This window comes from Arvicola amphibius, chromosome 1 (genome assembly GCF_903992535.2).
Source record: "Arvicola amphibius chromosome 1, mArvAmp1.2, whole genome shotgun sequence".
Classification (NCBI taxonomy): Eukaryota; Metazoa; Chordata; class Mammalia; order Rodentia; family Cricetidae; genus Arvicola; species Arvicola amphibius.
Window position 1 is genome coordinate 16,773,152 of NC_052047.1, and position 13,152 is coordinate 16,786,303.

A 13,152-nucleotide genomic window follows, 5' to 3' on the forward strand; every position below is an offset into this window, starting at 1 on the left:
CTGTATTACCTAATTATTTAGAAAACTCCCTTTCTTTAGCCAGCTCCTCTCTGGAACAGGCTGCATGAGCTTTTACCACCACAGAGCCCAGAAACAAAAAAGCAAAAGGAAAAAAAAAAACCCAAGTTTCTAGAAAATTATAAATGGGTAGAGAGTCTTCAAAACCCACAGAAAGTTAAATATACCTGCACTACCCAAACAGTGATGTGTGATCTAACAACTATGTTTCTTAGCATTCAAAGAAGCTGGAAGCGTACGTGCACACAGAGAGCTGCAAGGGGTGCTGTGAGCAGCAACAACTAAGATGGATAAACAAACATATAAGGAATGTATTATTGTTTAGCACTAAAAATGAGTTCCTGAGCCATGAAAAGTCATGGAGCACCCTCAGAGTATATTACTAAGTGAAAAGACTATATATTTATGATTCTAACTAGCTGATATTTTGGAAAAGGCAATACCAATGAGGCAGAAAATGATTAGTAATTAAAGTTGAATGAGAGAGGCATAAACAGGTAGAACCCAAGAAGATTACAGCAATGACACTTTCAGAATTCACAGAATGTATAGCACAAGCGTGAGCCCTAATACAAACTACAAACTTCAAAAGACCAAGATACCGCCGAGTAGTACTCTAATATGTATATATTCCACACTTTCTTCATTCATTCTAACGGGAGACCACCAAGTCCAGTTGGAATGGGACTGATGGAACAGGGGACCAAACCGGACTCTCTGAATGTGGCTGACGGTGGAGGAGGACTGAGAAACCAAGGACAACGGCAATGAATATGAACTCTACAGCATGGACGGGCTCACTGTGAACCTTGTCAGTTTGGTTGCTCAGGTGACTTAGGGGGAGCTGGGAGGACCTTGGACTTAACATAGTGAAGGGAACCCTGATGGCTCTTTGTCTTGGAGAGGGGTGGAGTGGGGGTATGGGTGGAAGGGAGGGGAGGGAAGGGGGAGGAGATGGAAATCTTTAATAAAAAAAAATGAGAAAAAAAACCTAACTAAGATAGTGGGAACCCCCCCCCAAAAGACCAAGATACACCCGTGTGCGCATGTGCGCACCTGCATGTGCACTCGTAGGGCAGAGGATATAGGAATTCTTTCTCTGTACCTTGTACTCTATAGCTATCAATCTATAACTGCTCCAAAATGAGTCTACTGAAACGGTCTTAGAGGTTGGCCTGGTCTATACAGCAAGCTCCAGGCCAACAGGGTGACACAGTAAAACCCTGTCTAGGTTTTCAGGTTTAGGCATGGCATCTCACAATTATAATCTTAGGACTTGGGAGACACAAGCATGAAGAATACACTTGCAAGGCCAGACTACATGGTAAATTCTAGGTCAGACTGAGGTAGCCGTGAGACCTTGTCTCAACAGATGCACGCACACACGCACAGCTTTTTGAAGCCATCCTTGGTGATGCATGGCTATAACACCAGCATTTGGGAGGATTCTGAATCCAAGTCCTGTCTGGGTTACATAGGCAACCCTCTAAAAACGCCAAATGCAACCTTGTGCCAAGGGGTTGGACGTGCAACTAAAAGACAAACCATGTGTGTGGTGTGTAGCATGTTTGAGTTTTTGTCCTTAACCTCCAACTCCCAAAGCTAAAGCCAAACAACAAAAAGACCCAGAGACATGCCATACGACTTTCACCACCTCGACATCAAGCTTTTCAAAAACACTGCACTCCACTGGCATCCGATAAGCCACTGGGGACTCCTCACCCAAGGTCACCCTCGATCTCTAGCAACCATCAATGCAGGACACCGAATTTAGATTCTTGTTTTTCCTTTGATCTACAAGGTATATTAGCAAATGATAAAAAATGTTGATTATTTTTAGCAAATTTTTTTATCCAAAAAAAAACCCCCCAAAAACCCAAAACCAAAACCAAAACCATTGCAGCACAATTTTGGCAAGTCTGCTGATTCTCTCAGCAATTAATCATGTGCAGTTCTGCTCCCTGAGAGCCCGTGAAGGAGACTCAGCAGAACTGGGGCCATCAGTGCTCTATAATAGCCGAGTCTCAGAGCCTCAATTTCAACATCTTCCACTCACGAGCTTGGGAGCTGAGCATGGCTGCATGCTAACATCACACATTTCAAAACTACCAGCAAGATGACTTTCTGACTTGAAGTTTAATATGGGTACAGAAGGCTACCCTTTTGTAAATCATACATGTATGAGTGTATGAATTTTCCGAGGAGCCATGTGTGCAATTTTTGACTGAATCAGAGAGAGGATCTTAGAGCCCTTCTTTCTCCATCATTGTCCTCCCATCCCCGAGGTACCCTGCTTTCTACCATCAGAGACTGATATAACCACTTGTGAACTTTTGTAGTGAGTTATACAAACCTGACTTTCTTTTTGTATCTGGAATTTTTGTGCAATATTTTACAGGTTGTAGTTTGTTTTCATTGTTGGACTACATTGTATGACAGGAATTTTTGGCATCTAGGACAGGATGGACTGGACTTTACTATGTAGTCCAGGCTGACCTTGAGCTCTGCGTGAGCCTTGAGTACTGGCTAGACTCACAGGTGTTTGCTCACACACCTGGTTTATTATCAGTGGTGGACACCTGGGCTGTCCAGTGCATGGAAGTTACGGTGCTCCTCAGAACACTATTGTGTGTATTTTTTTTTTTTTTTTGGTGTACACATAGATGGCCTTTTGTTTTCTGTTTTAAGACAGAGTCCCATTATGTGGCCTTGATGATTGGCCTAGGACTTACTGTGTGGATGATGCTGCCCTCACACTCATGGAAATCCACCTGCTTCTGCACCCTAGTGTGGAATGAAAGCCATGTGCCACTCTACCGAGCACCACAGATGCGGTTTTGTTAGATAGGAGTTTAACTGTTGAGTTGAATGAAATGAAGTTATTTATAGCAAAACCCTCTTCGTCCAGTTCACAAGAGTTAATAGAGTTATTCTGTGCTCTACTGGACAAGTGTTAATATTTCAGACCCCATTCAGCATTAGCAGAAAGTTACTTCATATCCCTTCTAATATTACACACATATATACATGTGTATGATATATATAATGTATATATATTGAGACAAAGTCTCACGATGCAAGGCTGAACTTGGAGTCTGAACTTGGCCTAGAACTTGGAGCAACTCTTCCTATGTCCTGGTGTTGGATTACAGGTGTGTGCCATCATACCTGACCCATAGTTGGTACCAACTGCCCTTTCATTCTGGTTATTTTGGGTAAATGCCAGTATCACCTTGTTTTATTGCATTTATTTACTTGTTTGTGTATGGGTGTGTGTGTGCCATAGTATGTGTATGAAAGTCAGAAAACAATTTGCAGGAATTGGTCCTCTCCTTCTGCCATGTGGGTCTGGGGCTTAAACTCTTGGTACCAGGCTTATGGGAAGTGATTTTACCCACTAAGCCATTTTGCTGACCCTTGTATCTTGTTTTAATATATACTTTTATGATGGCCGGTGAAGTCACACATCTTTTTCTATGTTTACTACTCATTTGTTTTGGAGACAGGATTTCTCTGTATAGCCCTAGCTGTCCTTGAGCTCACAGCGATCCATTTACCTCTGCCTCCCAAATGCTGGAATTAAAAGCATCCATCACCACAGCCCAGTTAATTTTTCCTTTTTGAAGCTTAAATTTTCTGTCCATGTTCATATGTTTGTATTGTCTTTACTTTAGTAGAATTATTATTATTATTATCGAGACAGAGTGTCCTGGAGTTTACGTTCTACACCAGGATGATCCTGAACTCACAAAGATCCCCCTGTGTCTGCCTCCCAAGTGTTGGAGTTAAAGGCGTGTGCCACTATGCCTGCCAGCCAAATTCTTTATATATATTCTTTGTTGAATATGCATATATTTATATAATAATTATTACAAAAATCTCCTTCACTCTAAAGGTTGCCTTTTATTTTTAACATTATGGTTGTATCTATTTGTTTTTGTGACAAAAATTTGCTATGTAACCTAGGCAACACATGATCTATGTGAATGGTACATATGAAATGATTATCAACCCGTTGTCCTATTGGGTCTATGCACAGGATGTGGGCCATAAGCTTTCCTTGTTTTCTGGTGCTGTAAAGTTCTGAACTGCCCTACAAAGGACCACATATAGAGAGCCACAGCTACAGAGGACATACACAGCATAAAACAGTGACTAGGGGTGAGTATGTGAGGTGCGGTACAGAGAACTGATCAAACTGTTACGTATACATGTTTCTGACCTACGCAATCAGCAAGTTTCTAAGACTTGACTGTGAATGATATTGGCAGAACATGTCAAGGAGAAAGTGTGACTTGTGTTCATACCTGAGAAGTTCCTTCTTATTGATCAAGGCCTTCATGTACTCAGACAGCTTCTTCTGCATTAACGCCAAACGAAGCCAGGCTCTTCCTCTGCCAACTGGTGTCCTACAAGAGCACAGAAACCAAGTGACTGAGAAGAACAGGAAAGGCACCAGGGCGGGTCCAGTGTGGGACAGGACTCGTGCTCCTTCCAATGGCCTTACAGTAGTAAACTAAGGCCCTGCTTGAGGCCCCCACCTGTTCTTGCACATGTAATTGTGGGTGGGATTGGGAGTTTGGGTGTTTGGGACAAATAATCTTGCACTTGCATTAGTAAGTAAATGTGCTGTAGTCTGAAGACCAGAACACTGTTTGGCACAGCTGAAAATGTCCCATCAGTTTAGTGTGTAATGAGCCCTAAGTTTAGAGCGGGTTATGTAAGAAACCGGATACTCAGATGGACACAGGCAAAGTGTGCTTGCATTCGGTTAACATTAAACCAGTTTCCCGTGGGAAGCTAATCTCTACTTTTTTCCCCCCAAGTTTGAAGGCAGGTCTCATGTTCCTGAGGCTCACTTAATCTTGGCTCTACAATCCATGGATCACAGTTGTTTTCCCGAAATCCAGCCAGGCATAACATCTTCCTAGGTCAAATTTCTTAAGACCTGCTAATTCTCATGTGCATTTTTGTAATCAAACAGAGATGTCTGGTATTATTATATGTAGACAACCTCTCTTCAGGAAGTACCCTTCAAGAGACACTAACAGTGTCTAGTGGTAACAACATTACAAACTTGGGTTGTTATAAAAATGCACACATTATTATTAGCCCCATTCTTCATAGAGAGAAAGAAAACTTAGCCAGAGACTTACTTAAGTCCTGGGAGATCTTTAACACTTGCTGTTATCTCTGCAGCTTCTGGAACGAGCTTTTCTACTAGCTCTAGAGGCCCCCAGAAGGATTTGTTTTGTCCAAGAAAAGTTTTCTTGGCTAAGGAAACAAAGCAAAACAGTATTTTAATATTCTTTACAAAATAAATACCCCTCTACTACAGACATATAAAGGTGCTTGCGTATCTGTGCTGGCATTCTCGTTCACATTCTCTCATTCTCTCCAGCATTCGTTCTGGGTATCCAATCCTAGACTATTAGTTTCAAATGTTTCATTAAAGTTGAGAGATGGCTCAGTGAAGCAAGTGTTTGCCACACAAGTTGGCCAGAGGTTGGATCCCTAAGGCCCATGTAAAAGCCAGGTGGGCGTGGTGGCTGACCTGTAATCCCAGCACAAGAAGGACTGAGACGGAGAATCCTAGGGCAAGCTGACTAGTTACACTAAAGTTTGTGAGCTCCAGACTGCCTAAGACCCTTTGCTGGTAAATAAAAATTGAGAATAGGAAAGATTCTCTCCCATAGATGTGTGCCCCAGATATATGTATACCACACACAGAAACACATGTAAAAATTATGGTTTCATAATAGATAAAAATTTACAAAAATAAAAATATTTATGTACTTCTAAGACTTAGTTCTTCTTCTTCTTCTTCTTCTTTTTTTTTTTGAATTTGTGATGGGGCTGGAGAGAAAAAACTGAACAGGAAACAGGGAGGAAGGAAGGAAACTTAGGTGACTTAGACTAGGGCCAACCCCAAAACTGCTTAAGTGAGAAGAGCAGGAAACTTGACTACAGCACCCGTTCCACCCCAACTTTTTTAAAAAATATTTATTTATTACGTATACAATATTCTGTCTGCGTGTATGCCTGCAGGCCAGAAGAGGGCACCAGACCTCAATACAGATGGTTGTGAGCCACCATGTGGTTACCGAGAACTCAGGATCTCTGGAAGAGCAGGCAATGCTCTTAACGGCTAAGCCATCTCTCCAGCCCCCGCCCCAACTTTTGATCTGGGCTGGTAACTCATCAGTGCTACGCAGGTCTCTTCTCCTGTCAGTTGATGGAGCAGCCATCTTTATTTGCTTAGTTACAAAAGCCCTCTCAACTTTAACATCCAAAGAGAATTGTACTTTTATGTACTGTAAGTTCTTTAAGTCAACTAAAATTCTGCTCCTACAATGGTTGCATTCTACTATTTTTTTTTTAAGACAGGGTCTCTTACTATGTAGCCCTAGCTGGCAAGAAACTTTCTCTATAGATGGGCTAGTCCTGAACACACAGAAATCTCCCTGCCTCTGTCTCCTAAGTGCTGGGAAGTAAAGGCGTGAGCCACCATGCCAAGGCCATTAATACTGTTCACCCAAGATTTCTGTTTCTGTCTCCATGGAAAGGCTTTCTTTCCGGGTAGGCACTGCTAAGGACGGCTGCGCATCTGCATTCCGAGGCCGCAGCCCACCTTTCAAGCCGTGCTTCAAGCAGTGCTCCATCACCACGAAGAACTGCTGGAGGGGGGCATAGTCCGAGTCCAGGGTTCGCCCCAGGTTCAGAGCGGATTCAATCAGGCCCTTGATACTCAGCTTTGCCATGTTCATCAGGTTCATGCGTTCGTTAGCCATGAGATAATTAGGATCTGTGGAAAGGGAATGAGCTTACTTAGTGGGAAAGCACACCATGAAACAGTACCATTTCATCACAGTGATGTCTACATTGACGGCATAAAAGCAACGGTAAGCAAGACTGCTGGCGATTTGTCCTGAACCAAGGAAGTGGCACCAAATAGTTATTTCCCATTGTATTCTACCTGGCCATGTACTTGCTGTAGAAAAAGATGTTAGTTTTCTTGTTTAATCATTTTTAAAAGCAAAACTGAACAACTTTATCAATGCTTAACTTAAGTCTTAAATACTTAAGGTACCTCTGGTACCTACCTATCTGGGCACCTCCACAGCATACTACTTTGCTACCCTGACACCTGGCTGGGCTGCCATTCTCACTACCCCTCTGATAGCGCATGACATGGCGCACTTAAAGAGATCCAAGGTGGGGGAAAAGTGCTGTACAAGCTACTACAAGTGTACCATATACTTTATTCGTATCAATAACAATCGCTACTGGGATTAAAGGCATGAGCCACAATGCCCAGCTCACTTGCTAGATTTATGTCTACTTAACACAAGCTGGAGTCAACTCGGGAAACCTCTATTGAGAAAATGCCCCTAAAAGATCAGGCTGTAGGCAGTCCAGTAGGGCATTTTCTTAGTGACTGATTGGGAAGTGCCCAGCCCATTGGAAGTTGTGTCACTCCTGGACTAGCTGTAAGAAAGCAGGCTGAGAAACCCCTGAGGACCAAGCTAGTAACCAACACGCCTCCATAGCCTCTGCATGAGCTCCTGCCTTCAGGTTTGGCTTCCCTCAGTGAACTGTGATTCAGGTTTTGTAAGCAAATAAACCCTTTCCTTCCCAAGCTGGTTTGGCCAATGGTGTTTCATCACAGTGATATTAACTCTAAGACATTACTTATTAAATTCCTTCATAGTATTAATGAACTATTGGTACAATATGGTACAAGAAGTTTTCAATACTCAGTACACAGTGTCTGTCCCTAAGTACCAGAAATAACCTATTTGAGGAAAGCAGCACCAGGACCTTATTGTATTTACAGAACACAGAAGGTCCAGGTACTACTGTGTGCTTCTTAGAATTATGATCCTTTTTTTTCCCCCCGAGACAAGGTTTCACTAGAACTAATAAAAATCCTTAACCTCAGCCCAAGAGTCCAGAGCGCTGGGATCATATCCATGTATCGCCAAATATATCCAATTGTGGCCTTTTTTTGATTTTCGAGACAGGGTTTCTCTGTAGTTTTTGGTGCCTGTCCTGGAACTAGCTCTTGTAGACCAGGCTGGCCTTGAACACACAGAGATCCTCCTGCCTCTGTCTCCCAAGTGTTTGAATTAAAAGTGTGCGCCACCACTGCCCAGCCCAATTGTGGTCTTAACTGTTTCTTGTAATGAGTTATGCAGCTGGTCCATAGCACAGTGACCAGTGACAGAACCAGAGTCCAGAATGCCTTTGCTCGAATCCAACAAATGCCTGTGCTCCTCCCCCACCACAATCTACTTACAAACTGATGGGAACAGATGCTTTTGATCCTCCAGTCCTAGCACAATTATCTTATGTACCCAGTATCTCATTATTACTGCTGAAGTATTTTCCTTCCTTTAAAGATCTATTTATTCTTACGTGACTGAGTGCTTTGCCTGCATATTAGTACACCGTGTCCACGCAGTGCCTGTGGGGGCCAGGAGAACAGCCAGATCACCTGGAACTGTAGTTCTTGTGAGCCACCATGCATATCCTGGGACTAGAATCTAAGAGAGCAGCGAGTGCTGTGAAAGGCACCAAAGAGCAGGGACAGAACAGTGCTGGGGCTGAGGCTCCACAATCCACAGAGGAAGAATTTGGACTTGGATTTACCATGAAAGCTATATGCATGCATATACACAGAAATCACATAGGAATACACTGTGTATGTGCAAACCCTTCCATGGATCAGCAAATAACAAATTTGTGTAAATAAACTAAAAGCTGCCCAGTGCTCTATGAAACATTTTTTTAAAAAAAATATTTATTTATTTATTATGTATATAACATTCTCTCTGTGTGTATGCCTACAGGCCAGAAGAGGGCACCAGACCCGATTACAGATGGTTGTGAGCCACCATGTGGCTGCTGGGAATTGAACTCAGGACCTTTGGAAGAGCAGGCAATGCTCTTAACCTCTGAGCCATCTCTCCAGCCCCTCTATGAAACATTTTACTTCTGCACAGAAAGTCCAAAGTCCTGCTAAAAAAACTACACTTTCATAATTCAGATAAACAACGAGACAGAAACAGGCTATTTTGTCACACAACGCTTTCCTTTATCTCTGCCTTCATACCTAAGTCAATAAAGCAAAAATGACCAGATCCTAAACTAATTTGCATGAACTTTACAGACGAATAGACTTACAGCCCAACTATAAAAATTCTTATTTGTTGTAGTGTTCTCATAGGTACTGTTGTAATTTCCCAGCTAACTACCTTTCAGAGGTAATGTCTCATTACATAGCCCAGGCCAGTCTTGAATTAACAGTCTTTATGCTTCAGCATCCTGAGCAGTCACAATAAAGGATGAACACCTTTTCATGTAGTTTAGGCAACATTTTAGAGAAACACTTTACATCAAAGTCAAACCGGTCTATGTTACCACTACTTATTTCTTGCACACTAACACATTTAAGGCTACCATCAGACATCTCCTTTTTATGTACAGGGATGTTTTTGCATGCATATATGTCTACATATACATGTATGTCTGGTGCCCACAGACACCAGAAGAGGGCATGGAATCCCCTAGAACTGGAGTTACAGAAGGCTGAGTTGCCATGTGGGTTCTGGGAATTGAACCTGGGTCCGCTGGAGGAGAAGTCAGTGCTCTGTGCAGTTCAGCCATCTTCTCTCCAGCCTCAGATGTAGCTCCCTTTGTCCATTCTACACTAACTTGTCAAGGGCAGGCACCTGCATGTTTATGTTCACTGCTGCTCTGTTCACAAGGGCAAGGAAGTGGAACCAGTCTAGATGTCCACCAACTCAGGAAGGATAATGAAAATGTAGCAATATACACAATGTAACTCTATTCAGACATGGAGAAAATGAGGTTATTAAATGCGCAGGAAAAGGAATGGAACTAGAAAATACAATATTAAGGGAAGAAGTCAGGCTCATTAGACAAACACATATTCTCTTTTAAATGTAGATCTTAGCTATTAATTTCTATGCATATGCATTTATGTGGGAGAGAGAAGGCATCAGGAAACTAGAAAGGGGATTGTTAAGTCAAAGGGGAAATGATTTAAGTTGGGGAGGGCAGTAGAACACTGTGATATGGGGGGGAGTAGTGGAGGTAGAAAAGCTGAAGCGGGGAAGAGTACAGGGAGCTGAGGGACAGGGAGGAGAGGGAGACGTTAAACCAAAACCAACAATGTATTTTTTAAGTCATAAGGAAATCTGATACTTGATAAACTAATAAAAATAAATAAATGGATATCACCACGCATCACCACCAAGGCTCGGAACGTCTGGGAGGAGGAAGTGGAAACAATGGAGCATGGGGGACAGAGAGGAGTGGTGTGGGTGCTGTCTTCTGAACATGACATGGCTATTAGACTCACAAGTTCACAGCAGCCGGTACCTGCACAAGACCGGAACCACATAAAGCTAGATGAAATTATGATATAGATGGGCTAGGTGAGCTTCCCACCCCTTACTGAGGTACTATTGGCAGTTGATAATTGCTTTGGGGATGGATGGAAAACATTCTTTCTGAAGATGTGGCCACTGGTAGGATTCCCATATTCCAATGCATAGTCCCACACCCCACATATATGGGCAGCATTAACTGTTCTCAGAGGGTTATACAAATAGTAACAGAATGACAGAAGCAGGCTAGGTGTTGTGTGGCACATACCTTTAATCTTAGTACTCAGGAGGTACAGGCAGGCAAATCTCGGTGACTCTAAGGCCACTCTTGTCTACATAGTAAATTTTAGACTAGTGAGACCTTGTCTGAAAAAAAAAAAGTTAAACTGGGCATAGTGGTACTTGCTTTTAATCCCAGCACTCAGGCAGGCAGATTTCTGAGTTCAAGGCCAGCCTAGTCTACAGAGTTCCAGGACAGCCAGGGCTACATAGAAAAATCATGATTTAAAAACCTAAAAAGTTGAGGGTGAAATGTTTTGGAGGGGATATAGAGAAAACTGGAGTGGGGAATAATCATATTTCATTGTAAACATGTTCAAAAATTTCAAGCCTCCCCCCTAGTAATACCAACAAATGCCACTGTCCTTGGATGCCTACCAGATCGAGATAATGAGATCCTTCTTAACAAAGATGCTACATGTCATGGGTGTTGGATGTAGAGAAACACAACAATACCAACCACCAGGCAAGAAGTGCTGATTTGCTCAATAGTGTGATCTGTTACAAGAGTAACCAGTCACTTGCTAATTGGATTTGTAGCCTATTCCATAAGCAGGAATTCACATCTGGAATTGCAAACCTGGTCACAGGTCTACTGGGAGGTTGTTGCTGCTGTTCTGCTGAGCAGACATGGTGTGTTCATCCAACTGCCTTACACATGTATTTATGTCCACAGATTCGTGGGCCCGGCTTTGATCAGACTCCGAAGTTTCTTCTTGCAGAGGCCAGCAGTTAACTGCAGAAACTCATGACTGGTCACAGTGCTGTGTGTGAGTGGTTTTAGATTCAGCAATGAGATATCTATATTACCCCCTCCAAGGCTCAGGTAAACTCAGAGAAGGGAAAGAATGTTGGCACTAGGTGTGTGTATAGATGATCAAAATATATTGTGTATATTCATGAAAATGTCACAATGAAGCCTTTATGTATAATTCATGTTTAATACTAATTTAAAAAACAGAATACTTGCTTAGATATATGAGGTCCTGGGTTAGTGTCCCTCAGCACTGGGGAGGGGGGCAAGGGAAAGAGTTAAACAGGAACAGTGAAATATACAAAAAATTATCATCTCGCTGGGAGATAGTGGTGCGCACCTTTAATGCCAGGACTTGGGAGACAGAGACAGGTGGATCTCTGTGAGTTCAAGGCCAGCCTGGCTTACAGACTGAGATCTAGAACAGGTTCCAAAGCTACAGAGAAACCCTGTCACAAAAACTTTTTCCTCGGGCTGGAGAGATGGCTCAGCGGTTAAGAGCATTGCCTGCTCTTCCAAAGGTCCTGAGTTCAATTCCCAGCAACCACATGGTGGCTCACAACCATCTGAACTGAGATCTGATGCCCTCAGAATATTGTATACATAATAAATAAATAAATAAATAAATATTAAAAAGAATCTAAAAAAAAAAAAAAAAAACTTTTTCCTCTCAAAGCAGAAAAATATACCAAAAATATTAATTTTCTTAGCAGCAGGATGTATCATCCAGTGTTCCTAACATCTTGTAGTCACTGGTGGTATGGGGATAGTATTTTAGAGAGCTACTGGATGCCCGACTTCACCCCTCTCAACAGACGGCAGGAGACAGACCAGATCTCTGCAGTCCTGCCGTCAGTAGCATTGCTATGCTTCAGTCCTGTGAACCACCAGTTTGGGAGCTGGTCCTCCTACTCCATTGGACTCAAGGGCATCTGTATATCTATGAACTCTCAAAAGAACAGATTTGTGAGTTCAACGCAGCAGGACAAAACACCTGACAAGAATTCACAAGACCCTTAGAGAGTAGTAACATAACATGTCTATACAATAAAAGCTTGATTATGGATGCCTATAGGAAATACAAGAGATACTTAATGTTGTATTACTATGTAGTATGTTAAGGTAAACCTAATTTCTACTAAAGCTGAACTAATTTGTATTTTTGCAGCAGTTATTCCTCAAGGTTTCCTTATTATTTGGAAGACCAAAGTTTTCTCTTGGTGAACTGGCATGTGGCCTGTAATGCCAGATTCTCAGGAGGCTAAATTTAAGGTCCGCCTGGGATACAGAATGGATTCAAGGCCAGCCTGGGTAACTTGTCATCAAGACCTTATATCAAAATAAAAACAAATAATTTAAAAAATAAAAATGGACCTGGGATGTAGTTCAGGACTAGACAGCTTGCTTAGCATCTGTCGGAACCTAGGTTTAATTTCTAGTACTGAGAAAAAAATAAAAGCATTATCCTCCCCCCCCCCCATACAGAGTCTCACTATGTAATCCTGGCTGTCCTGGAACTAGCTATGTAGACCAGGCTGGCCTCGAACTCAGAGATCCGCCTGCCTCTGCCTCCCGAGTGCTGGGATTAAAGGCGTGCGCCACCACCGCCCGGCCTGAAAACTCTTAAAAAGGTCTTTATCATAAAACAGCACCTAACTAACGCGAAAAACTTATTTCTGAGAATTC

General features: G+C 42.4%; 1 protein-coding gene across 6 annotated transcripts in view; it reads right to left on the minus strand.

Moving 5' to 3' along the window:
• Positions 1-13,152, minus strand: part of Rufy3 (RUN and FYVE domain containing 3) — an 83,217-nt gene that overhangs the window by 30,977 nt on the left and 39,088 nt on the right. For all 6 annotated transcript variants that reach the window (XR_005284584.1, XM_038321483.1, XM_038321491.1 and 3 more), the window contains exons 2-4: positions 6,650-6,823; positions 5,175-5,292; positions 4,326-4,427 (exon numbers count right to left, since the gene is read on the minus strand). Coding sequence is in view for 5 of the 6 variants with exons in the window: in XM_038321483.1 (XP_038177411.1) it covers positions 4,326-4,427; positions 5,175-5,292; positions 6,650-6,823 (394 nt within the window). In the remaining variant the exon portion in view is untranslated. The remainder of the gene's footprint in view (positions 1-4,325; positions 4,428-5,174; positions 5,293-6,649; positions 6,824-13,152) is intronic.